Raw genomic sequence first — 27,813 nt, 5'->3', positions numbered from 1 at the left:
CACCTCGTGCAAGTTTAAATTTCAATTGCACTTGATTGTCAAACGGATAAACAATTAAATAATACATATGAACGGACACAAATGTTCTCTTGCGATATTGGGTCGGGATTATCAAATTCTCACTGATTAAACACTTTTCAAGTACTTGTATCATTTGATCATAAAGTCAAGTTGATTTGTAGTATTCAGTGATTGAATTGTTGGTTAATATGTTTATCTACAGAAGTCACAAGACAATTAACAAAGACATCTACTCGAGACAACTGATAACAATTTTACATTTAAAATTTTATGGATACATAATTTACTCAATTCCAGGGACATAACTGTCATTTTTAACGTATTTGTAAAGCAGCATGTTTAAGAAGTCTCTCGTAAACCTCAGACTTCCTAGTTAGTAAGAGAGGCAATCGGACCACCTCTACAGTTATTCATAATCATCTCGGAGTTAATACTACATTATGCCGTGCTCCTTACCCGAAGATTGGTGGAAATGGCCGAAAAGTTGAGATTGTTGGAGTAGCTGGGGATCGAAGTCACGATCCTTGCATATGTAGTCCAATAGTGTTACCACAAACAAAGTTCTACGTCCGCTGAATTTAATTAGTCAACATTATTTAAACAATTGTTTTTCGGTCGTAGATATTTACCAAAGTCGCAATGACTTCCGGTAAATTTACGGAGTGTTCGCCATGATTTGCCTGATAATTACCGTGTGCTTTGCGTGCGCCAAATATAAAAAAATAGGTGATAGTTAATAACGATATTTTTCAGATGATGCCTTTTACTGTGTTGTCATAACTTAGAAACCTTCAAGAAACCAAAGATAATCGGAACTGACATACGCATTGCAAGTAATTCTTACAAGCCCAGCAACAGTTTAACACTGTTTACTTAGGCCGACTATCTGATTTAAATATTTCTAGGAAGGGAGAAAACAGTTGATCTCATGAGTTACTATTTTTATACGGAGTTATAGGGAAATTAACTATCAATTTTTTAACTTAATTTATTACAAAAAAAATATTAAAATTCGACCTCAGGGGAAATAAGAAAATTGTCCATTATATTTGACGCTGCCAAAAAGGCGGCCTGGACTATTCAAAAATATAAAATAACAGTTTACGGGATACTGTGAATAGTTTCGATTCAAGATTTCAGGCGGTTTATCGGATATAACTTTGTCGTGTTGCACACACGTATGTTGTTAAAATATCTGAATCCTTTCCTTTTAATAAATCAATTGAAAAATGCTAAAAAGTAACAGTTTGTATGTAAACAAAGCACGATGAAGAGGTTAATGAATAAACACAAAATAAATAGTGCCGAACTCAATATTAAAGGGACTCCACTGAGGTTTTTTGAAATGATGGAACTGAAAATATCTTTGTGCAAAATTTCAGATCATTCGCGCACTTCGTTTTCCCCAAAAAATTATTCAAATTGTAAAAATATGACCAAAAATGAAAAGCGTTTAAACGCTTTTCACTCAAATCGAGCTAAGAAATAAAAAATACGATTTTCAATTTATTTCGAAGTATATTTCTTGACTATCTTTGCATATATTTCAGTTTAAAGTGCCCCAGCTCATTTATGTACGAAAATTCAATTTTTATGTTCTTAGGCCTTTAAACCTCAGTGGAGTCGCTTTAAACATTTTATGTGATTTACCGTGTCATAAAGTTATATGCGATAGAATGTCTGGTATTTTTAAAATGTTTTAAGTTTTTTTTTATTTTGCTTTGAGCTATAAATGTGGTGGGAGTTATATATCCGGTGGGGGTTGGGGTGCGTCCGTGGCCGAGTGGTTAAGGTCGTTGACTTCAAACCACTTGTCCTTCACCGCTGTGGGTTCGAAACCCGACAGGGACTTTGGTTCTTTCAGGTGAGGAAGCTATCCAGCTAAATTACGGAACGTCAGTGGTTCTACTCGGGTGCCCGTTCGAGCCAGAAATAATACACGGAAGGGCACCTGAGGTCTTTCTCCACCAGTAAAGCTGGAACGTCGCCTTGACCTATACTGTGTCGGTGTGACGTAAAACCCAATTAAAGAATCAAACAAATATCCGGTGGGACATTTATATTCAGTGGGCGTAATGTAGTGCGTTACAATACAATAATAATTTGAATTTAAACAGTTCCATTTTACTTTTTTTTCTTAATATAAGATTTAACCACAGGTCTGTATAAGGAATCAGGTAAAGAAACTTTATATGAAAGAGCCGGTTGAACCGGGTGATGCTCCCCGAATAGGCTTTGGACACAGAAAAGTATACCTTTTGTAGTTTCAAAGTTATGTCACGAACAAAGTTTAAAGTTTAATTATTCCAAACTTAGGTTTTGCAGATTAATGGATCTTTTGCACTACACTCCTACCCTATGAGATCTATCTACCTATAATGTTTCATGTTGATATCTCTTATAATTTTAGAGTTATGTCCCAAAGTTCAAAGTGTAAAAATAATCAAAGGTCAATAACTCCAAAATTAGGCAAGGCAGAGTTATGATTCTTTTGCACGGTGTGGCGCCGTTAAATGTCGCAACCCCGCTAAATGTCGCATTTGCCGCTAAATGTCGCACCATTGCCGCTTAATGTCGTAATCGCCGCTAAATATCGCAAAATTATTTGCCGTTAAATGTCGCAATGTTAACGTTAAATGTCGCACGAATTTCCCTTACCGTTAAATGTCGCAACACTACCGTTAAATGTCGCAAGATTGAACTCAAGTTTTATTGTTGTATCAAATTAATTAAATCTGCCTACTCAAGACGAATTTTGTCTGTTTGAAAGCGAGTAAATTTATTATATATGGAACTGCGTTTCAATTTTGGCGACGATAATACTCATCTTGTTTATAATGTATATTGTTTTGCGTTGGATTTTAGCTGAACTTATGCAAGTAAATATTACTAATTATACAAGTGTATACTTTTTGTATGAAACTGCAAAATTGGCATTGTTCTGTAAATAGTATTGTATAATCATGTCTGTAAAATTGGCAGAAGAGACAACCTAACGGTCTGGCTGCCTGAGGTGGCAGTTTGATGGCCTTGTTGACTGAGGAGGCAAATTGTCTCGCAGTCGGAAGAGGAAGCCTAAATAGCTGACGACCTGGGCCTTAGGAGTTTGCCTAACGCCCTGGAAGCCTAACGTTGGCAGCCTAGTATCATGAGGAGGCCGCCTAACATCTTAACAGCCTATCGATGTCAGCTTTGCAACCTGAAGTTGGCAATCTAACAGCCTAAAGTCGGCAGCCTAGTAGCTAAAAGTTAGTGACTTATATTATAAATATGGAAACAATTTAAAAAACAGTAAAATCACTATGAATGGTCTTGCAAAAGCACATACAAATGCATGAGTATGGGGAAAACGCCTTTACATTAAGGACACTGAACTTTGCAGTCTAATAGCCTAAAGCTGGCAGTGTAGGAGCCTGGCAGTCTAAATTGGTGCCTTATTATAAAAAATGGAACGATCAAAATAAAAAGTAAAATGGCAAGTTGGATTTTTCCAAATATCTACTCGTACGAATGGCTTTATAATTTACACATTTATTAATTAATACAATATACTTGATCGTGGCAAGTTACATAATTATTGCATAAATCTTTATCAAATTATTGTCATTTTTTAGCAGTTTGATAATGAATATCGTGAACCTAAACCGGCAAGATGGATTTTTTAAGTACTGTCTATACTTATGGCCTTATAATTTCCAAGCTTACTTATTTAGAGAAAGTTCATGATATTGCCAAGTTATATAACTCTGACATTCATTTTTCCCAAGTTATATTCCTTTTTTTTTTCACTTTGAAAAATAGGACCTTGTATGGTTAACCTAATACCTTTAATGGCCGTGTATTTTTTGTGGAGTAAGGGGTCGCTAGTGTCAAGGTCACTGGTGTGAAAATGTTCTTAACATTTTCGCTCATTAAGCCTTTATTGTTAAGTTGTATCATAGTTTGGGGACCTTGCTGTTGAAAATGTGTCAGAGTTAAATCGTATACATATACATGCACAGTGCGTTAACTGGAGTGCAGGTATTAGTTTCCCGTACTCCAGAGCATGCCCATTGAACGGTTCATTTTGTCCGGGGTTTACATATTGTGACGACAGAGAAAGGAATAGCGATGGAAATATCATATTCAGATGCTCTTTCATTGGTTACTTTTTGTGGGGTTTCATTTTGTGGTATCAGAGAACGTGTTTTTATGTTTGACTATGATACAACATCAAAACACTCGGCAATCTGATTTATACTCGGGGGCTACGCCCCCTCGTACAATCAGATAGCTTCGTGTTTCTATGCTCTTTCTATTACTTAATGTATTTCATGTTTAATACAAACATGCCATGGGAGGTCCTCTTCCTTTGGGTTTAGTTTTGGGTCCTGTGGGTCAAGGCCAAAGTCACCAATGCCAAAAATAGATTTTCACATTTTTACAGGTGCATTAACATTATTCTTTTGAGAGATGACTTTTATATTTGTATAAACATAAAATTGAAGTCTTCTCCTTTGGATGGAGTAAGGGTTCAGTTGGGTCAATGCCGCCAGTTCTAAAAATATATTTCTACACTTTTACAGCCTTTATTTCTTGACAAATGTATTTCATATTTGGAAGGTAGATAACTTGCATGGTATTCTTCCTTTTGATTGAGGTAGGGATCAATGGGGCATGGTCACAGAAGTTAAAATAGATTTTAATTTGCAGAGTGAAGTTCACACAAACAATTTACGCTTTTATCAAATTTGCTTCTCGTATGCGTGTTTTTATTTCCATTTTAACGCCAGAAAGGCAGTGGTTATTCATATTATTGTTGCAATAAATTAAAAAGATGTTTTCTTTACACATCTGTCTTATGTTTTTGTTTTAAAAAATCAAGTTCTTAAAATTACCTTAAAAAGATACTCTATTGTGCGTATGTTTTGTATTTATTGTCATTTGAACTTCACTATGACGTACTCGACATGCGCATTCGGACATGATAAGAAAAAAAGTGGTTACAGATATCTAACTAATATTGTCGTTACATATGTAAAATTCATTTCTTGTGTTTTTCGAAAAATGTCAGATTTAATTTCATTGAAATATTTATAATGAAGCGTTACAGATTAAGATTTTCATTACAGCAAAGCATTGATATAAAAAGCCTAAATTCTCTGGTCAATACGGCTGGCTGTCTTCAGCCAAATAGCAAGGTCAATATGAGCTTAACCAATTATTTGTATTCTTACTACATTGTATATGGTATTTACTGAGAATCTTTCAAAGGATAAAGCGACTTGGCGAGTAAAATATCACTTGCCAAATCGTAAAATGTACTAAATCTTGTGAACTCATTCTAACTTTGACATCTGCTTACTGTGTGTGTGTATTTGCGTTTATTTATACTCGCCACCGGTTGCCCATATGGGCGAGTCCTCCAGAAGTGTATTAGCCATTTTAGATTTTGAAGATAGTGAAATTACAGGTACAGTTCTGCCCGAATTCCAGAAGCTTCCCCTGGTTCTTTAACGTGCCAAGTTGTTTAAGCACCCATACATAGGACCTCGATTAAAAGTGTTATCCGAAAGACTGATTAGTAATTTTAGTTGGCCAGTCCGGGAATCGAACCCACAAGGTCGAGATCACAAGTCTCGTGCTCTAACCGATTGAGCTATGCGGGCTGGCTGCTAACAAAAATTCCGGTGCATATTATATGTGTTAATCGTAAAATTCGGTCATATCTTACGCCCGACTGCGAATCGAATACTACATGATCAAGGTGTACTACATGATAGTTTTTGTTTTCGATTTTCGTATTGACCGTGCATTTCATACTATGCTTTTCACGTATTTGCCGTTTCTGATAAAATAAAAATGTTTGTCTTCACGTTTGAAGTGAATATTTAATATGTATTTTTGGGGGGAAATATAAAAAGGGAGACAATTTAGCAAAATACCTGTCAGGATCATCTGTCCTTTAGAAATGCATTAGTACTTTTATATGAAATAAGTATTTAAGTTTAAAGTGAATGTGTTTGAAATTAGCCGTAACCAAAAGGTTAATCATAGCGAAAACATCTTAGAGAAATAATGGGGAATAACTTTGCAAACCATATCTAGGATTATCTGCCCTTTGCATCATATGATCATAGTAAACAAATAAACCACATTTAAAGTAAATTCGGTAGTGTCTGAGAAAATAAATGAAATTACTTAAACCAAATTATGAGAGCAACAATACCATTATACCTTTAAACTGTTGTCAATCAGGGTTACAAATGAAAAGAAAGAAAGAAAAGAAAATTACTTATCTATTGAGAATTTAGTATCAATTATCCTTTCTAGCCGAAAGATTACATTATATAGCAGCTCAAAACCTCGATATTTAGGTTCATAAAGGAAAACAAGTAAAACAAAGATGGCAATTACAATATAAATAACTATGAGAATGTTAAAAAGTAATATAATACTACTTTAATCATGATTTTAACACGAATTTACATCTTTCGACATTTAACGGTAGTGTTGCGACATTTAACGGTAAGGGAAAATCGTGCGACATTTAACGTTAACATTGCGACATTTAACGGCAAATGATTTTGCGACATTTAGCGGCGGTTGCGACATTTAGCGGTATTGGTGCGACATTTAGCGGCAAGTGCAACATTTAGCGGCGTTGCGACATTGAACGGCGCCACACACGGCAATTCAATCCAATGCGATCTAACTACTTACGAAGTTTCATCTTGATGTCTCTTATAGTCAGAGTAATGTCCCGGACAAAGTTCAAAGTAAAAGAAATGAACAAAGGACAATTACTCTAAAAAAAGACAAGGCAGGGTTATGGTTCTTTACACTGAACTTTTACCCAATTAGATCTACTTATAAAGTTTCATGTTGATATCTCTTATAGTTTCAGAGATATATTCAGACAAAGTTCAAAATATAAAAAATGAACAAAGGGCAATAACTCCAAAATTAGGCAAGGCAGAGTTATGGTTCTTTTGCATTGCATTTCTACCCAATGAGATCTATCTACCTACAAAGTTTCATGTTGATATCTCTTGTTGTTTCAGAGTTATGTCCCGGCCAGAGAAGCGGACGGACCAGCAAAGCGGCAGCTTTATGCCCACCCTTCGGGTAGCATAAAAACTGACAACTGAATTTGTATAAAAATACAAAAATGTGTAAGATCAGACATCTCAAGTTTCCGTCAAAAGTCATCTGCAACAATTACGTCACGTACAATATAAGACTGTAAGAAGATTGCTACAGCATGCAGATATTTTACAAGACGTCTATCCAAGTTATTGTAAATGTTTTATTTCCTTTTGTTGTATTTAAATGTGAATGTACGCGAATGAACTTTCCTCTCTCCAACTTGGCATGCAACTCTGGCAGTCAAACTGCTTCATGAATTAAATTTAGTTCAAGGGAAATGGCAATTTATTCCAAGAGTTCATATTATTTTTGTCACAAACTTAATTAAAAAATATATATTAAGGTACAAGTACACGTATTTTAAGTTTAAGGTAATTATAACATTATTTATGGTAATGTGGAAGGATGACAATAATGTGTCAATTATTTTAGTTCATACATGGTGTATATTTGTTTGTCCCAAAAAGTTCAGAATAGCTCAATCCCCGTTTCATTTTCGAATTAAGTTGACGTAGAACCATTTCTTCTTTGGTTAAATTCTGATGAAAATCCTTCTTCACTTCCGGTTGCCTCAAATTCAAGTACACGTACTACATACTTCCTAACGCATTTACGAAGTCGCATCGATACGAAAATACTTGATATTAATTTTCCAAAAAATATATTCAATGTAGCACTTCCTTTTTAATTTAAATTAAATCTCTAAAAACATAACTGTTACGTCTTAGCATGCGTTTGTTGCGTGCGTGTTGAGTTTGTTGATGAATTATCTGTTATGTACTGTTCTTAATCACAAAAAAAGAATAAAAATCACTTGCTAAGCAATTTATTCAACATGTACAAATAAATTATCGAACAAGCTTTGACAGAATAGACAAAAACATAAACCGTGTTTAATTGCAAGTTAAACAAATCAATCTTTAGTCTGCGGACGGCTACAGAACTAGTGTAGAAAAAGATCAGCCGGAACTACTTTACCGTGTGAGTCATATTATGCATTGTATGTCTGGTTCCCTACATTTTATACTGCGATTAAGGTAGAAACACAGGGGCAGGTGATCCAGACTACTGTAATGTTTGCTATTCAGTCAGTACATGTTTTTAGAATCTTGTGTTGTTTTGTTCAGTTATAAGGATGGACAAATCTATTTAAAATATTTCGCGTGGAAGTTATTAAACGGTCCAAAGTTGAGTGAACCTAGAATTTCTATTTCAGTAGTAGACATATTTCCTGGATAGGTTAAATGTGAAAATAATTTTTACTATGATATTAAAATAACAATTTTCCTCGATAGGTTAAATGTGGAAATAAATTTTACTTTGATATTGAAATAAAAAAATTGTAAAATGTGTATTGATAATATCATATAGCTACGTTAAATTAACAAATGTTTGTAATAACATTCTCTTTTCTTTCTTTTTTTGTTACAATCAAGTAAAAAAGTAAGTTTCAACTTCGTATTCCGGATTACGTGAACCGTTAAAAAGGTTTCCGTCATTTAAATCCGGTTAATGAAAGATAGCTTTTAAACTAGCCGTTCTAAAAGCAATGTCATTCTATCAATGTTCTCAATCACTAAACCCTACGTTTACAACTACTGATCCTAAAAGCAAGGTCATCCGGTCAAGGTTATCCATTTCAAGGTCATACTGCAACATGCTTTTAAACCACCCGTTTTGCGAGCAATGCCAAAAGGTCAAGGTCAACGCTTTCTTCGCTCCTCTTGTGAATATCACTGTCGTCGGTGGATCTTTCTTCTTCGTCCTCAGTTTCAGACCTTTCATCTTCAGTTTCTTCGGTTTCTGAGAATAAAAGAATGATAAAGTAAATAAATAGCACATCTATAAAACAAAAATCTAGTTGTGTACATCATGTAATCATGTGAATAACTGATAAAAATGTTGGGAGGTTATTTGATTTTGTTTGGAGTCGTGTCGTCACCGTTGAAGTCGTAGAAGATCGAATTTCTAGAAACTGACAGTTATAAAGATGTATAGATTTATATCATGAATCTTGGCAAGTGTGAAGAAAATTGAATTTACAATTTGATATAAGTGTCATTTGTGATAATCTATATTGTATGTTGTTTATTGTACGCCACAAACGAAGGAGAAAATATTACGTTTGCCAAGATACATTAATAACCAATTAGAATACCTTATAGAAATATACATGTATAAAAATTGATGCAATGTAATACTAGTACATAACATATAGAATGCTACAGACTTTGTACAATAATTTTGTTGTTGTTGTTGTTGTAGGTGGTGGTATTGGTGGTTATTGTTGGTGTCTGATTCAAACCACCGAAGTTATTAAATCTAGCTGGATAGCTATTCAAAGTATCGGGTGGGATTCGAACCCACAGCGGTAAGGGTAGTAGTTTGACATCAAAGGCCTTAACCACCCGACCAAAGACCATTAAAATGAATACAATACAATGCAATGCAATACAAGAGAAAACAGAACTGAACGAATCTATACAAGTCGAAACTATACAATATAAAACAAAGCAATACAACAGAAATTCAATGCAGTACAATAGCAATACATGTACAGCGTTGAAAAAAAGTTTTTTGTTGGGTTTAGTTTAAACATTTTAAAACAATGATACAACATGTTATTAATTAATACGTTTAAATTAATAATTGATACACGAAAAAGGATTAGAGCCGAACCTATAAAGCTTATAAAGGTCTTATCCACTTTATAACATTTTTGGAATGGGAAAAAAATCAAAGATTAAGCTAGTTAAACGAGCTATTGTTGAACTTTTGTTGGGTTTCACGTCACATCAACACTGTAAAGGTCTTATGGCGACGACTTTCCAGCTCTACTGGTGGAGAAAAATCTAAAGCAGGCATGAATTATCTCAGAGCCTAACGAGCCCCTGAGTAGAACCACCAATTATTCGAAAGCTACCTGGATATCTTCCTCACATGAAACAAGTGACGGGATTCGAACACAAAGCGGCGAGGGGGCAAATAGTTATAAGTCAATGACTTTAGCCACTCAGCCACGGACGCCTCAAAGATGCACAATATAGCTCAGCATTTATTTTACTATATAGCTTTTCACAATTTAGCGCCTCGCAATGAAATACAATGAAATCAACATTATATATATATACAGGATTTATTTCAACGAGTGGTATAAAAATAAATATTTCAGGAGTGGCGGTTGCCGTGGGTGAAATATGTTATTTTTTCGTACCACAAGATGAAAAAGAAATCTTGTTTTTATAGAAAAAAACATGAATATTCTGTTTAAAAAATACATTTTTCTCTTTTGATATTAGAAATTGAACGACTTCCCCTTTAGTTTTGTGTAATGAGAAATCAGTCCGGCAAGACACCAGTGAAAATACGGAGAATATGTTTCACTGCAATGAAAATATAATTTTACAGTGAAAATACAGATAATAAAAATACGCATTTTTTGATCAAAATATTTCTCGATATGTCATTTATGACTATACATGTATTCTAAAAAACATATATAAGACGGGCTGTACTTTGAGTCTGTGAATTTTCAGGGGCTTATGTCGTATGTAATACGAAAACTTTCCAACTACCTTCCCGCCTTTCCACACCCTCATCATCGCCTTCAAGTTTCTTTAGCAGCGCCTCGAGCTCTTCAGTCTCAGTCTCGCTTTCCCCTCTCTCTATAAATAATTTGATACACTTTTCTTACTTCATTTTTGTTACATCTAAATTGATTGGTTTATCCAATATCGTCGTTTCATTTACATTACCAAGTATGCCTTCAAATATCTAATCGTTTATAAAATGACCTTTCGATTAAAAATGTTACCAGTGTGTAAATTTATGAACGTATTAAAGGGTCTCCACTGAAGTTTTTTGACATTACGGGACTGGCGATAATTTTCCAAGATTAATGTTCCATTTGATGTAGTTGCAGATTATGAAATTGTGTCCGAAATTTCAGATCATTCGCTCGTCCCGTTTTTCCAGAAAACTGATCCAAAATTGAAAACCGTTGCAATGCTTTTCACTCAAATCGGGCGACGAAAAGCACAAATGTATGATCTGAGTATATTTCCTAATTATCCTTTACATATATTCATGTTTTAAATGCCCAAATTCATCCATGTTAGAAATTGAAATTTTCTGGGGGTTTTTGGCTTTCAGACTTCAGTGGAATCTCTTTAATATCGTGTTTCACACTGCTTAACCAAAAGAGCTGTTGCATTATAAAAGTCTGGAAAATTGGAGATCACTCTAGACCTGTTTCGATATAAAAATCTGGAAAGGGGACATCACTCTAAAGCAATTAAGGTGTTAAGAGTTATGCTCTGTACACATGCAATAATAGGGTTCCCGAGTTTATATGAAGCATCGCTTAATATGTACTGTTTTAAGCACGAAATACTCATGTATACAGCATAAAACCAGTCATTTCAATTTAAACCACTGGAACGACAAGGTGTTAAAACCAGAGCAATATTTATTGTGAAATTCTTCAAGAATGAACAGTCCTGGCCCATCCGCAACAAATATCTAAGCAGACACACTTTGCCTACACTTTTACCTTTTCAAACATTTAATTAATTTTCTCTGACCTATATAATACAGTACATGTTTTTTTAGCTCGACTATTCGATAAGAATAAGTAGAGCTATTGCAGTCACCCCAGCGTCGGCGTCTGCGTCGGAGTCGGCGTAACCACTTATGTTAAAGTTTTTGTAATAGTTCAAATATTTTCAAAGTCCATTGACATATGGCTTTAAAACTTTGCACACTTGTTTGCCATCCTGACCACAACCTGTAGACAGGAGGAGGTAACTGTATCAATCATTTTGACAGAATTATGCCCCTTTTTCGACTTAGAATTTATGTTAAAGTTTTTGTAATAGTTCAAATATTTTCAAAGTCCATTGACATATGGCTTTGAAACTTTGCACACTTGTTAACCATCATGACCCCAACCTGTAGACAGGAGGAGGTAACTGTATCAAGCATTTTGACAGAATTATGCCCCTTTTTCGACTTAGAATTTAAGTTAAAGTTTTTGTAATAGTTAAAATATTTTCAAAGTCCATTGGCATATGGCTTTGAAACTTTGCAAACTTGTTCATCATCATGACTCCAACATGTATACAGCAGGAGGCAGCTCTATCAAGCATTTTGACAGAATTAAGCCCCTTTTTCGACTTAGAATTTAAGTTAAAGTTTTTGTAATAGTTAAAATATTTTCAAAGTCAATTGGCATATGGCTTTGAAACTTTGCACACTTGTTCACCATCATGACCCCAACTTGTAGACAGGAGGAGGTAACTGTATCAAGCACTTTGACAGAATTATGCCCCTTTTTCGACTTAGAATTTAAGGTAAAGTTTTTGTAATAGTTCAAATATTTTCAAAGTCCATTGACATAAGGCTTTGAAATTTTATACTCTTCTTTGAGAGTATAATAGGACTCTCTCCAAGGCCTATAACTGTTATATGGATTTAAAGGAAAAATTTGCCTTTCTCTCTAGTGAAAAAAAAATTTACCTTTTAATGAAAGTTCTTTTTTACTATCTAGCACTAAGAATAGTCGAGCGTTGCTGTCCTACCGACAGCTCTTGTTTAAAAAATGTTTTGTTTGTTTGTTTGTTTGCTTCATTTTACGCCTTTTTTCAACAGTATTTCAGTCATATAGGCGGGTAGTTTCCTAATCATCGTTCCTGGAGAGTTACACCAGTACTAGACTACCTTCCTCCGCGCTAAACTACCAAAGCATCTCCCGTGGATCGAACCCACGCCAGAGAGGTAACTGGATTAGAAGTCATCGACTCTAACCCCTCGACCACGGAGGCGGTCTAATTAACTGCTGCGAATATACGTACACAAAAAAAGTCAAAATACATTAACGTTTTTATGCTGGACAACCCTTTGAAAGACTATTTTCATAGGAAATAACCTGATTATATCCGTTTAGTTCTATAAAACTAGTGATGTTCCGATTGTCGCAAGTCGCCGATAATCAGTTACTTATATGTAAAGCGACCATAATCGATTCACAAAAAATTTGTTCCGCGACGTCGTCGAAAATGTTTAAAGTATCAAAAGGAATTAATTCTGACAGTAATTTTCTTAAATTAGGAACACCTTGCCGATCGTAGAAAAATCATCTCAGAGACAATTTGGATTTGAACAGGATCAATAATTGATGTAAACAATAGTAATATAAATGTGATGTAAATGTTATTATTTGACATCCATTGCAAAATAAATCTATTTCGTAAAATTATGGCTATGTAAAGTTAAAACTGTGTTGAAAAGTGCTAAATGAAGTTCATGTTACTGAATATAATAAAGTGCATCGGGAGTAATTGTTACTTCCCTATTTCTTTTTAATGCGACTTTATTCGAAAAGTTATCGATTATGTCCCATCCGACTGAACCGATGATCGATTGGGACAAATTCCATCCGATTACCATCACTATATAAAACATGAAAGTTAGAATATAAACATCAAGAAACTATTTGAAGCTGTAGTTTCAAAATGGGTACATACCGTCATGTTTTCCATGACTGCCATGCTTATGGTTTTCATGTTTTGCATGTTGTTTCCGTAATTCAAGTAATTCTCGTCTGGAAAGAAATGAGATAATATAATAAGTGTTAGTTTCGAATTTCGTGTCAATAAACTAGGACACTGGTACAGATATAAAAACAAAAGAATGTTTTCGACGAAAGTCCATCTCGTTAACCCAGTTTGGCATCCTGGTAAAATAAAAGCAGGAAAGGACGTATATAAGAAGAAATTTCATTGGGTCATTTTAAAATCAAATTATTAACTTGAATCGGTGCTTCTCATTGGTCATTCTAAAATGAACTGTAAAGGATAGTTCTAACTATTCTAAAATAAATATAAAGGACACTTCTAACCATTCTAAAATGAAATATTAAGGATAGTTCTAACCATTCTAAAATAAAATATACAGGATAGTTCTTGCAGTTCTAAAAGAAGGTTAAAAGGATAGCTCTAAAGTAAAATGTTAAGGATAGTTTTTTGCCACAGTAAAAATAAATTATAAAGGATAATTCTTTGTTAATGATTACAAAATTTATGAAGTCAAATAAGGACCCCTAAGAAAGAAGTTATCTTTTTTTGAAAAAAATCACCAAAATCAATATGCTATCATTTAATTTTTAATGTTTACAAAATGGGTATTATCATAGCTACAAGAAATAATTATTATGTCATTGTTTGGAAAGTACTGTTAACATTTTGTATTGAATACTTAGAAATAACATAGTTGTGCATGTTAATTAGTTTTACTTCAAGTATCTTTAATCAAGCTACTTCTTGTTAACTGATCTTTTCTATCTTTTTGATATATTACACACAAAAAAGTTTTTAGGATAAGTGCATCCCTTGAAATAATACCGCTAGATAAGTTCAATTATACTATTTAAATCGCTTTTAAATTTTTTACATTTTTTTCCTTCGAAGGGTGCGTGCGAAATAGTCTGGACTGGTTCTATACTCTGGGCTGTACCATCCATCTTGACATAAACAGTAATAATGAACCTGTACAAGTTAAAAGGCACATTATGCCTCAGAAAATGAATATTATCTTTCCTTTCTGTCGAAAGGGCAAATATATGGTGGCAGATTTGGTACACTTTGCGCGTTGCGTTGACGATAGCGACAACACAACTTATATCACCTTTTCGTCTTGTCGCTAGCGAAACGCCCCAATCGGCGGGTTATCGCACTATCGTCTTGTCTCCTATCGCTAGCAAAGCACGCCAAATGGTGCATTGTCGTGAGGCGTGTTGTCGCGATGTCGCCCTGTCGCTTGTCTTATATACAAATGGCCAATCCTTCTATCTGAGCCGAGCGACCATGTGACATCGCGACAACACGCCGCACGACAACGCGCCGTTTGTGCTGTCGGAATCAACATCACAATGCACAAAAGTGTTCCTAATCAGCCAACATACAGACATGAGTTTTAAAATGTTGTAATAATAGATTTAAAGCATGTGAGATGTTTATCGCTCAAAGAAAACAGTACTGGATGAGAAACAGTTTGTCTTAGAGGTAGCAAAATGATAAGAAAGCAGTATTTTGACTTCAATACAAAATATTTAAATACAATAACAGTTACTGTATTTACTGCCTTACTGAAAGCGAAAGATGTCTCAGCTTAACTTTTCTAAAACTGTAACAGAGTACTTAAAAATGTTTATGAACAAAAAAATAATAGCATTTCAAAGACCTAATGGGCCTTTAATAAATTCGACAGTTAAACAGTTGATTTGATGTACATGTACAAGGTTAAGCGCTTGTTACCAAAGTTTATATATTTACTCAAATTAGCAGAAATATTTAATCTGAGGGACAAGGATAGGGAGTGCCCAGTGAAAAATGTTATTGGCGCTCAACCGAGAGACCGTGTGTTTTGAATCCTGCTTGGGTCACAAACCAGTTTCCTCAAAGAACAATACTGCTGTTTAGTTCCAACCAGCGGACAGAAAAATTGTTAAAATGAGTTGTTTCTTTCCTGTTTCAAAATCGTGCTGAAATAAATTATATTTAACACAAACAAAACTGATTTTTGTCTAATGAGATTTTGTTGGCAGCATGAGATCAAATGGCAATTTCAATCAGCCATATGGGCGGTACACTAGCAAGTACGGTGTTCCGTTTGGACACGTTTGGACAATCGTGACATTTTATTTATTCTGTACCCGCGATGCACGATGGTACGATGGTGAAAACGCGATGGTACGATGGTGAAAACACGATGGTACGATAATGAAATCACGATGGTGAAATCGCGATGGCGCGATAGTACGATTGTGAAAACGCGATGTTACATCGCGTTTTCACCATCGTACCATCGTGATTTCACCATCGTACCATCGTGTTTTCACCATCGTACCATCGCGCTATCGTGTTTTCACCATCGTGCCATCGCACTTTCACCATCGTGCCATCGCGATTTCACCATCGTACCATCGCGATTTCACCATCGTACCATCGCGATTTCATCATCGTACCATCGCGTTTTCACCATTGTACCATCGTGTTTTCACCATCGTACCATCGCGTTTTCTGTATTCTGTACCCGCGATACACAATGGTACGATGATGAAAACGCGATGGTACGATGGTGAAAACACGATGGTACAATGGTGAAATCGCGATGGCACGATGGTGAAAGTGCGATGGTGCGATGGTGAAAATGCGATGGCACGATGGTGAAAACACGATGGCGCGATGGTACGATGGTGAAAACGCGATGGTACGATGGTGAAAACGCGATGTAACATAGCGTTTTCACCATCGTACTATCGCGCCATTGCGATTTCACCATCGTACCATCGTGATTTCACCATCGTACCATCGTGTTTTTACCATTGTACCATCGTGCCATCGCGTTTTTACCTTCGTACCATCGTGCATCGCGGGTACAGAATAAATAAAATGTCACGATCTTCCAAACGTGTCCAAACGAAACACCGTAAGCAAGCGAGCATACGGGGAGGTCAAATGGCTTTGGCTTGTCCGGCTAAAGACTACACGTAATATTTAAAAGGAAATCAAATTAAAAAAAATATATAAAATTATATAGAATTCTATATAGTGGAAAATTCGGTATATTTTATAGTTGGGTGTCGCCAATTTTAATTTAACTCAATGATAAACGCTGGGGTATTCCGATAACAGAACAATCGCAACTTTTCGGCATAGTAAATAATCTCCGAGGTGTTCTGATTGGAAACGGAAGCGGTGGATAAAATACCGAATGACACCTTTAATATGAAATATTTAATAAAAAAAATGGTTCGCAGGCTTTGCCTACTTTCATCTTACATTCTGCACCAGTACTGAATTATATTGTTTTGTACTGTCAACTTTGCCACTAAAAATGATCTGAATAACGGAAAATACAAGACATTTTGTTCGCAGCCAAATAATCAGGGGAAAAGAAATAATCCCAAGACTTTCGAACTAAGTTTACATGACCAGTGTCAATTAACCTTTGACACACTGTATGAAACTAAATTAATGAATTTACTGTACTATATACGTAAAAATAGTTACGCAATATCTTCTTTGTGCTTGTTGTGCTTGCTGCCATGACCGGATGTATGTCTACTGAGAGCCATAACAACGCACGTGCACAGCAGAAACAGTACCCGGATGTCCATTATCGTGTGTTAGGTTATAACGACTGTAAAAGAAAAAGGTAATGAATAATAGACCATTATGTACATGAACGTTGTGCATTCGTTATCTAGAATCCCTCCGTCAAAATCGTATATAGAATATAAGTGACGAAGTTACGCGAACTTATGAAATCTATACATTAATGTATTAATTGGATGTATTTATATATGTAATTTTTATGATAAAAAGCATTTTTCTAAGATTTTGAACACACAAAAAATGGATAATCGCCATTTTAATGACGAAACACATTTTTCTAAGAACTTGAACTCAAAATAATTTAAGTTAATCACCAAACAGAAACATGTTATTTCGCAAATGTGCTCAATGCACTGTAGAGTTCCTCCAAGAGGAGTCCAACTAAAACTCGGTTTGAGAAAAGACGATGAAAACTTATTTATAACCACTATTCCCCTATCAAATGGTATAAGTGCTATTTAGTCGCATAAAAGATGACCGGAAGTGGACATTTGCCGGTTCTTGCTGAATAACAATAAGTTTGTTTTTCTTTTCATTTATTAACACTATTCAAATCAGAAATCTCATATGAGTAAAGTAGTATTATATTTCACAGCGGTGGTCTTAGGAATATTTATTATTTCCGCCACACGGACTTTTGTTTTAACCTTCCCAAGACAATTGATTAGCTATATTTTAATACAGTAAAAGCTCGACTTCTGCAGTCTGGTACCAAATGTCAAAGACTTATGACTGATGCAGGTTTATAGGACACCGTTCCTCCAGAAGAGTATTAGTCAGTTTAGATTTTGGAGGATAGTGCAAGATACAGATACAGAAAGATGTCCCATTCCCAGAAGCTTCTTCATAGTTCTTTAATTTGCGTGTCAAGTGTTTAAGCACTCATACTCGGGACCTCGATTTAAAGTCTGATCCGAAAGACTGATTAGTAATTTTGGTTGGCTTTCCCTGGAATCGAACCCACAATGTCGAGATTACAAGTCTCGCACATTAAACGATGCAGGCTGGCTATTAAGTAAAAAAAATGTTCAGCGCATTATAGTTTTGTTGCAAAAGCAATGTGGAACACCGCGGCTTTTATTCTTAATAAACGGGTTGAAAGTAGTTCTACCATGTGCTTTGAGATGTGAACAAAAACACTGTTAATGAAAAATTGTAAAGAATGTATATTTTTGACATTCAAATGTAAATTAAACCTATTTCGGTAGAAAAAAAATATTTGAAATATGATTGATAATCATTATCATAATCAGTTTTAAAATGCAATAAAAAGAACTAAAAAAACATCCTTATTAATGTTAACCATGCAGTAGGTATTTTGCACTTTCGGTTTCTACAACCAAATTGATAATCATACATGTATAAATAATGTGTTTCTACAAAATTAACTTTACTTTAGGTGGATAACTAGATATGATAACCATAAGATGAAAATATATACGGTATTTAGAGAAAATAACTTGAATTTTCAGTTTATTTTATAAACATATATGTTTATTTTGACATTACAATTAGAAAGAAATTCCGTTAAATTTTGTGTACTGGCAGAATTTAGAAGAAACTTGTCCGGAAAGGCACCGGTAAAACTAAGGAAAACATGTTTCACTGCAGTCAAACATAATTTTTTTTACAGTGAAAATACATAAAATGAAAACACACATTTTATTTTATTAATATTTCTCAAAATTTCATTTATAAGTATATAATTAAAATGTATCCAGCTCGATTGTGTCTGATTACGGCGGTAACGAAGCTTTTCAAATTTCCGCGAGAGCTAGATATTTCCGTACGTGAAAACAAGTCAATATTATTTTCTTGCGTTTAACATATAGACTAAATTATAAAAGAAACATTTTAAGTGGCATTGTGTCCAGCAGATGAGTGCGCTGGTAAGTCAAATAAAAAATGAAATTCCATCGAACTCAGAAAAATAACCAATAACGCACATGACTCGTGGAAAATTCTACAAATATCCTTCAGAAAGCACATGTAACAATAAAATAAGTGAGGCAGTCTGAAAAAAATATACAACTAATTTAGCTCAATGTGACAACATATCTTTTAAAATTAACAAAAACTATAATTTTCATTAGGCACAGAATTTACACCGGTGTGAACAGTAAGAGTCATATCTGTAACTGCTCCAAAAGAAAAAAGATATAAGGATGACGTCACATAAATTACTTAAGTTTGTGTTATTTTGTGCCAATAAATTTCTGAAGACCTTACGGCTGGTACGCTTAAGGTGATAAAAAAGTACATATTTGTTTAAATTTAATAGAAAAATGTGTAGAGTCTAGATTTTTATCTAGCTTTAAAATGATATTTTTCATATTTTCATCGTGCTTTTCGCCCTCGAAAACCCTCACTCCTAAATTTGTGAGATATCCTCTGTGCGTATACATCGATATTTAGAATCTATAAAGCTGAAATGATGTTAAGTAAAAAAAAAATGTATAAATGTGATGCATATATACAAAATACTTACTTGAAATACAAAAATCCGTATCATAAGATGTTTGTAGAGAAATTGTTGAAAAGGCCAAAAACAAGCGCTTCTTTTATACAAAATATCTTGTCCAAAAAAAGGTATGTAAAAATAGTTCATCTCACAGATACGGTAACCACGAGACTAATGTGATGTCACTCTGGCGTCAACATTAAGCTGGTTGTTAAGTTATTGGGGTATAAAAAAAGTTTATTTTTTTTATATACTTTTGGGCTTAAAATTTTACATTATATTTTTAAAAATAACAATGGGAAAAAACGGCTTTACCCCTTTAAATCTTTTTTTCACATTATTTTTACATTTTTGATTTGGTGTTTTTTAAATCTAAACATTTTTAACCCTTTAAGATGTCTTTCAAAAATAAAAGGCGGATTATTTTTTAAATTTGGCACAAATAATCTTGAATTTTTTTATTTTTTTTAAACTACGTAGATTTATGATTCACAGAGAGAGTAATAAAGATACGTTGTTCGGAGGAATGTCGTTGTCAAGTGGGTGAAAGATAAAATGATAACATACTAAAGGATGTTGACCTAAATCTGTTGAACACTAGAACGATATAAAACATATGCATGTCTTGAAACAAAACCAGGTAGATGATGATGGGGCGCGTCCGGTACTAAACGGTTGGGTACGGTACGGTACGGTACGGTACGGTAATGTAAATTAGAGATAGGATGGGTAGATACGTAGGTATTTTCAATAATAGATTAGAATTGTAATTTTCTTCATCTGTTTCACACCTTAAGTGCCACAAAAAATGCTTTGATTATACAAACCTAAAAACAAAGTTAATGGTAGTATCGCGAAGAAACTCCATACTTATTCAAGGGCAGATAACTCAAAAGCGTGTATGCCTTCGCTAGTTTTGTAGTAATTCGCTAAGCCTGATATTTGAAGCAGACACTTTTTGACATGCCGCACTTATCTTATAGAATTTTATAAAAGGTAAAGTAATTTCATCTTATCTTAATAGTATGTGCTGTGTAGGGCAGGACAAGGTTCGTTTTAGTGGGGGGAGGGGGTACGTGTTTGCGTTTTTGTTGTTTTTTTTTGTGATTTTTGTTGATTATTTTGTTCCGTTGCGTGCGTGCGTGCGTGTGTGCTGTGTTTTGTTGCTTTTTGTTGTGTTCTTAGAACATTCAAACTTGATTTGAATTCTTTGAAAGAGTTTACATTCTTTTTTATGTCTATACATGTTTATTTAAAGGGTAACCTGCGAACGTCTTTGGAATTGTATGTTTGCGTGGGAATTGCTGTGCCTAAAGATGACAAATTTCATATTCATATTAACATGTTCTGTACTGTTTACTATTTTCTGTTGTTTTTTCCGGTTAGCTATAGCAAGGATTGATATTAAAATTGGTGGGTTCGTTGAATTTCATTACGCAATAAAATTTTCTGAAGCTTCCGGAAGATGAATATTTATATAATATCAACTGCATACATGTATTCTGTGTAACATTTCATGCATATTGTCGGCCTAGGACTCTCTTTTGTATATATTAATGTATACATGTATATACGACAGCTAATGTTTAAGGGCCCATTTATGTCTAGAAATGCTATCATTTTTATTTCTCATAACCGGTTTATTTTTGTCACTTGTTTCAGTTTCCAAAAGCATACTCATTTGCTTAATACATGATATATATGTTGGATCTTTAGCCCTGATTGCATTTGGTTTAATTATAGTAAATTAGTATTTTGTATGGGAGTCGAAATACTACTTTGTTTACATATTATTACCCTTCAACATATATGTATGTTTGGTGCAACTTTTTCAGTTGTAAAACATCTTGTATGCTCTTAATCTATCACTTAAACATTATAAACCATATGTTTGACAAAGCTGAAAAGACACACACAGACAAATATGGATTTTTAAGGCATATTGGGCCTTTAATGTCAATTCAATTAAAGATTTATTCTAGTATTTTGAACACAGTAACTATAGTTTTGCACCAACATTATATAAGGTCCTGAAGCCTATTTGTGCAACTTTTCATCATTTAGAATCATTTGTATTAATGATAGATGTAAAACGATCATTATTGTTTTTTTTATGATAGTAGATAATATAATTCCCATCTAACAAATGATTTTTGATCTTATTGTTTAGCTCTAGTACTTATCATCAAGTTTTTATGAGAAACTTGTCTAAAACCGAGGCTACCAGTGAGGAAAATATATATATTTATATTGAAGTTAATTCAAAAGAAAATTTGATTTAAACTCGTATTAAACAAAGGAAAAAAAAGAAAGTGGTAATTTTCGAAGGTGTGGGGTGGAATAGAGAAATATGTGAGTGTACGGGAAAGAAAATGTATTTCGAGCCTTAATGACTTTTTCCAGCACACTTTTGGCCTGAAAAAAAAATAACAAAAAATAATGCTTAATTACAATGGGACCATCATCAGTTATAAATTCTTAAACAATTCACTTTTCCGAACTGTCAGTCGTCTATATTTTAGATAACAAAATTACTTTTCAAAAATAGTGTTGCACTTACAGACGGAGTGCCTGTTCGAAACAACATCTCTTTTTCAGGGATCGTCCTCGTGCAGAATAATAAGACAATGTAGTACGAATAACATTATGTCAATGTGCCAGTCTGGTCATGTGTTTCCTGTACTTCTTCGTATAATGTACCAGGATCAGTCTGTTGCGATTTCGATTTAATGTTTTCAAAAGTACATATTTACTTTACTTCCAGTAACAATAAGCACACAATAGAGCGAGTTTCATTATCTTATGATAACCTTTGTCAGACTGTATGTCATAAAAACTGAAAGAGTAGCTATGTCGCGAGCAAGAATAGTGTAAAGGCAAAAATCTGGTAGTTTGAAAAGCATTTTTGTTTAATGTTTCAAACTGGACTAAGTTTTTTTACCAAGTACCATTGCGCAAGAAGTTTTGCCCGTACAAAAGGTATATTGCAACCCATACCTAAACTAATTTGCATAGTCTAAGGGAATTTGAGAATTTCGCTCCTTTGTACATTGTATTTATTTTTAGGAAACTATTCAATGGATTTTGCCTATATTTAACATATTGCTTAATTAAGGAATATCTTACCAATGTATGTCAATTTTACTGACAGACAATCCATGAGATTTCCAAGTACAATTCATTTAATGGAGTGCATTTACAGTAATTACGAGGGGAAAAGACCAAAGTCATATACAAGATGGTACGAGACAAAAGTCATATCCATAATGGGACAAGACCAAGATCATATACACAATGGGACAAGACCAAGGTCATGAACACGATGGGACAAGACCAAAGTCAATATACACTATGGGATAAGACCGAACTCATTTACACGATGGTGTTAGACTAATGTCATGTCCACGATGGGAAAAGACCAAAAGCATATCACGATGGGACAAGACCAATGGCATGTACACGATGGAACACGATCAAAGTCATGAACACGATGGGACAAGACCAAAATCATATACACGATGGGACAAGACCAAGGTTGTGTATACAATGGGACAAGACCAAAGTCATGTACACGATGGTATGAGACCAATGTCATGTACACGATGGGACAAGACCATGATCATATACACAATGGGACAAGACCAATGGCATGTACACGATGGGGCAATACCAAGATCACATACACAATGGGACAAGACCAAGATCATATACACAATGGGACAAGACCAATGTCATGTACACGATGGAACAAGACCCAGATCATATTCACAACGGGACAAGACCAATGGCATGTACACGATGGCTCACGACCGAAGTCATGAACACGATGGGACAATACCAAGACCATATACACGATTGGACAAGATCAATGTCATGTACACGAGAGTACGACACCAATGTCATGTACACGATGGGACAATACCAGGATCATATACACGATGGTACAAGACCAAAGTCACGTACACGATGGTACAAGACCAATGTCATGTACACGATGGGATAAGACCAATGTCATGTGAACGATGGGACACGACCAAAGTCATGTACGCGATGGTTCGAGGCTAAGGTCATGTACACGATGCTACGAGACCAAGGTCATATACATGATGGTACAAGAACAAAGTCATATACACGATGGCACAAGACCAATGTCATGTACACGATGGGACAAGGCTAAGGTCATGTACACGATAGGACAAGACCAATGTCATGTACACGATGGTATAAGACTAATGTCATGTACACGATGGTACGAGACCAATGTAATAAACATGATGGTACAAGACCAAGGTCATAAACATGATGGTACAAGACCAATGTCATTTACACGATGGGACAAAACCAAGATCATATACACGATGGGACTAGACTAAGGTCATGTACACGATTGGACGAGACCAAGGTGATATACATGATGTTACAAGACCAAGGTGATATACACGATGGCACAAGACCAAGCTCATGTACACAATGGGACAAGACCAAGATCATGTACACGATGGGACAAGACCAAGGTCAAATAAAATATGTTACAAACCAAGGTTAAACGCATAATGGGACAAGACGAATTTCAAATACACTATAGTACATGACCAATGTTATATACACGTCATACACTATGGTACAAGACCAAGGTCATATACATGTACACGATGGGACAAGACCAAGGTTAAATACACGATGGGACATGACCAATGTCATATACACGATGGTACAAGACCAATGTCATAAACATGATGGTACAAGACCAAGGTCATATTCAGGATGGGAAAAGACCAAGGTCAAATAAACGATGGTACAAGACCAAAGTCATATATACATTGAAAGTTGTCATCCTGTTATGGTGGTGGCACAGAATAAGGTTCTAGTGCATTTTCCGATTATATGAGCATTTGTATTCATTTAAACAGGAACTTTAAAGGCTTTAAAGCATGTGTTTTACTTGAACATAATTGAAATAAATTTTGAAAAATATTATGTATTTATTTATTTATTTATTTAAGTCTCAATAACATATATGTACATATCAATCAATATAAAATACAGGATAAAACAAATGGCATACATATATGAAACCAATCAAATGTTTGATTTGCTAGAGACTATTAAAAAAACTATACATTTTTACATTCTTAAAAACTCTATCACATATTTTAATGACTACTCACTTAATGTACATATACAGAAAAAGAAATGAAATGAAATGTCATCTGAGTTTGTTCTTAATCATAACTTTGTCAATTCAAAGATCTTGGCAAGTATTCATATTTGAGTAAAGTTAAAATTCAAACTACTCTGTCTATCCCATAGAAAGGCTGAAAAAATTTAATCTTAAACAAAATAGTTCAGAAAACTGTAATGTGCTAAACTGTATGAAGACCGAAATATTCATGTTCTATAACAACAGTGGTTGTGTCAAAATTATGACTTGGCATTGATTTGTATAACCAAAAACAAACCCTCCTTATTTTTCGGTTCTAAACTATACTAATTTCTTTACCATATATATACACATAATCTAAATGCTATGACCTAGAAAACTCTTCTTAATGATAATCTGTCGGGTTTTTTTTTGTATTTTTTTTAATTAAAACCCAGAATATCTTTAAAAGGAATAGTTTATAAAGCTCAACATTACAAAATGATCTAAACAGTAAAAGCACAGGACTGATCTAATCAGACATATGAATTATTAATAAGGTTTTCTGTACTGCCATGCTAGGTCAGGGGTGAACATTACAGTGATATGTTTGTTCTTATTAGCTATGAGTTTCATGTTATTTATTTTTGTGTCGTCTGCTACAAAGTGGCTGCAACATGTAGGGATATCTAATGCCCGTCTGTCCGTCCGGTACAAAATTTGACCTTAAATGATTGTTTTAAGGTTTGTACGGACTTCTTCTCTTATACCAGTAATGCAATATGAATGAAACTTGAATGGATCGATCAATACCTCAAGTACATGTGTACTACAATGTACATGACCGGCTGGAGCAGGTAAACAAACAAATATATAATATAAACATTATATTTTGTTTGGTGAATGAAAAGTACATGAGCACCTATTAACCGTTTGTAATATACAAACAAAAATGATTGTTATTTTATGAGTTTTAGATATTGTTAAGTAAAGTACATGCGCACCGAATATCACACTAGATTAGTCAACCTAAACTCCTGCGATAAACACATATAGTTGATATCAAAACTGTGACAATGTACATGTCTGTTTACTTTATTTCACTGGGTAATATCTCACCAATTTAAAACTTCATATCATCATATAAGGTACAAGTAAAAACATACTATGGTTAAGCTCATATTTTTCGTTTTATTCGGAATATTTAGTGTTACGTCTGCCCGTAAAAATGTGTTATTCTTTGCTGTAGACGACCTCCGACCAGAGTTAAACTGTTTCGAAGGCTCGGACTTCCCTTCGCCGGTACACCCGCCGATGCATACACCAAACATTGACTTTCTTGCTTCTAAGAGTCTACTCCTGAAAAGAGCGTATGTCCAGCAGGCTGTATGTTCCCCGAGCCGCACCTCACTACTTACAGGCCGTAGACCGGATACGACTCATATTTACGACCTTGTTCACTACTTCCGAAAATTGGGAGGCAATTTTACGACAATACCAGAATATTTCAAATTAAACGGATACGTTTCCGCAGGCATGGGTAAAATTTTTCATCCGGGTTCTGCAAGTGGAGGTGACGATCCTATTTCATGGACGCTGCCGTACTTTCACGCGACAAAGTATGGTTGGGAGAATAAGAATAAAAGCTGGGACGCTATTCCAGACGAAAAATTAATTGACAAGCCTTTGGTAGATTTTCAAATTGCACAACAAGCAGATAAAACGCTAAAGATGTTTTCAGAAGGTGGTGAACACGAGGGGACTCCTTTCTTTATTGCAGTCGGATTCCATAGACCGCACCTGCCTTTCGTATTTCCGGAATCTTTTCTGAAGTATTACCCGGACGAAAGTATTCGTTTACCGCCAAATCCCTATGCACCGGTTAATATGCCGGAAGTTGCGTGGAGTAGTTACGGAGAATTACGAGCATATGGCGACCAATCGAAACTGAATGCTTCCGGTATGATAAACACAACATTGCCAATGGAGGATGTACGCGCGTTGCGCCGTGCTTATTATAGCGCTGTTAGTTGGACAGATTCGCTCGTGGGCTATGTTCTGCAACAGCTTCAAAAATATGGATTCGAGAACAACACAATTATTTCATTTTGGGGCGACCATGGCTGGCAGTTGGGCGAACATGGGGAATGGTGCAAGCACACGAACTTTGAACTCGCAACACATGCACCGATGATGATCCGTGTTCCGGGAAAGACTGATAACGGTATCGTAACGGAAAAACTCACGGAGTTTGTCGATCTGTTTCCGACATTAGTTGATGCAGCAGAACTTGGACCTATGCCACTGTGCCCTGTAAATTCTAGTCAAATAGCTTTCTGCCGAGAAGGAGAGAGTCTAATGCCGTTGATACAAAACCTGTCAACGCAATGGAAAGATGCCGTTTTTTCTCAGTACCCACGGCATCAAAATGGGGTAGATATAATGGGCTATTCGATTTGTACGGCTCGCTTTAGATACACCGAATGGGCGAAATTTACATACGCACCGGAATATCAACCTGATTGGGGAAAAATATATGGGTTAGAATTGTATGACCATCAGTTTGATCCGCAGGAGAATATGAACAAGGCACTTGAGCCCGAGTTTGCGGCAATAAGGCAAGTTCTTAGCAAACGGCTCCATGAAGGTTGGCGTGCTGCTTTGCCAGGCAACGGTTTATAAAATATACCAGGAAACTGATAGTAAAATATAAAACTGATTATAATATATACCTGAAAATTGATAATAAAATATCTTATGTCTTTTTGTAAATTGGTTTAACTGTTTACTGAGTCTGGTTCAGGCGAGGATTTGATACTTTTTGACAGCAAGGGGTCACAATATTTTGACAAGAGGTAATGCATATTTCAAAATAAGTTGACAGTTTA

At 34.9% G+C, this 27,813-nt stretch overlaps 3 protein-coding genes across 3 annotated transcripts; 2 read left to right on the top strand and 1 right to left on the bottom strand.

The window, feature by feature from the left end:
• Positions 1-7,965: 7,965 nt before the first annotated feature.
• LOC132738706 (uncharacterized) lies at positions 7,966-19,937 on the bottom strand. The gene is made up of 5 exons (XM_060726298.1): positions 19,813-19,937; positions 17,220-17,349; positions 13,674-13,750; positions 10,725-10,814; positions 7,966-8,952 (listed from the first exon to the last, which is right to left on the bottom strand). Exons 2-5 carry the CDS (start codon positions 17,324-17,326, stop codon positions 8,813-8,815), a joined length of 414 nt encoding a protein of 137 aa, XP_060582281.1. The 5' UTR covers positions 17,327-17,349; positions 19,813-19,937; the 3' UTR covers positions 7,966-8,812.
• Positions 19,938-23,178: 3,241 nt separating this feature from the next.
• Positions 23,179-23,850, top strand: LOC132738715 (zinc finger protein 14-like). Its single transcript, XM_060726307.1, has one exon. It carries the CDS (start codon positions 23,179-23,181, stop codon positions 23,848-23,850), a length of 672 nt encoding a protein of 223 aa, XP_060582290.1.
• A 2,242-nt stretch (positions 23,851-26,092) lies between these two features.
• On the top strand, positions 26,093-27,607 carry LOC132738714 (iduronate 2-sulfatase-like). The gene has a single exon (XM_060726305.1). The coding sequence runs from the start codon at positions 26,093-26,095 to the stop codon at positions 27,605-27,607; it is 1,515 nt and encodes a 504-aa protein (XP_060582288.1).
• Positions 27,608-27,813: the final 206 nt, after the last annotated feature.

Source organism: Ruditapes philippinarum, unplaced genomic scaffold (genome assembly GCF_026571515.1).
Source record: "Ruditapes philippinarum isolate M1 unplaced genomic scaffold, ASM2657151v2 ctg777_1_1_1_1, whole genome shotgun sequence".
Taxonomy (NCBI): Eukaryota; Metazoa; Mollusca; class Bivalvia; order Venerida; family Veneridae; genus Ruditapes; species Ruditapes philippinarum.
Note: the sequence above shows the minus strand (reverse complement) of the source record. Positions and strands in the feature narration are given on the sequence as shown.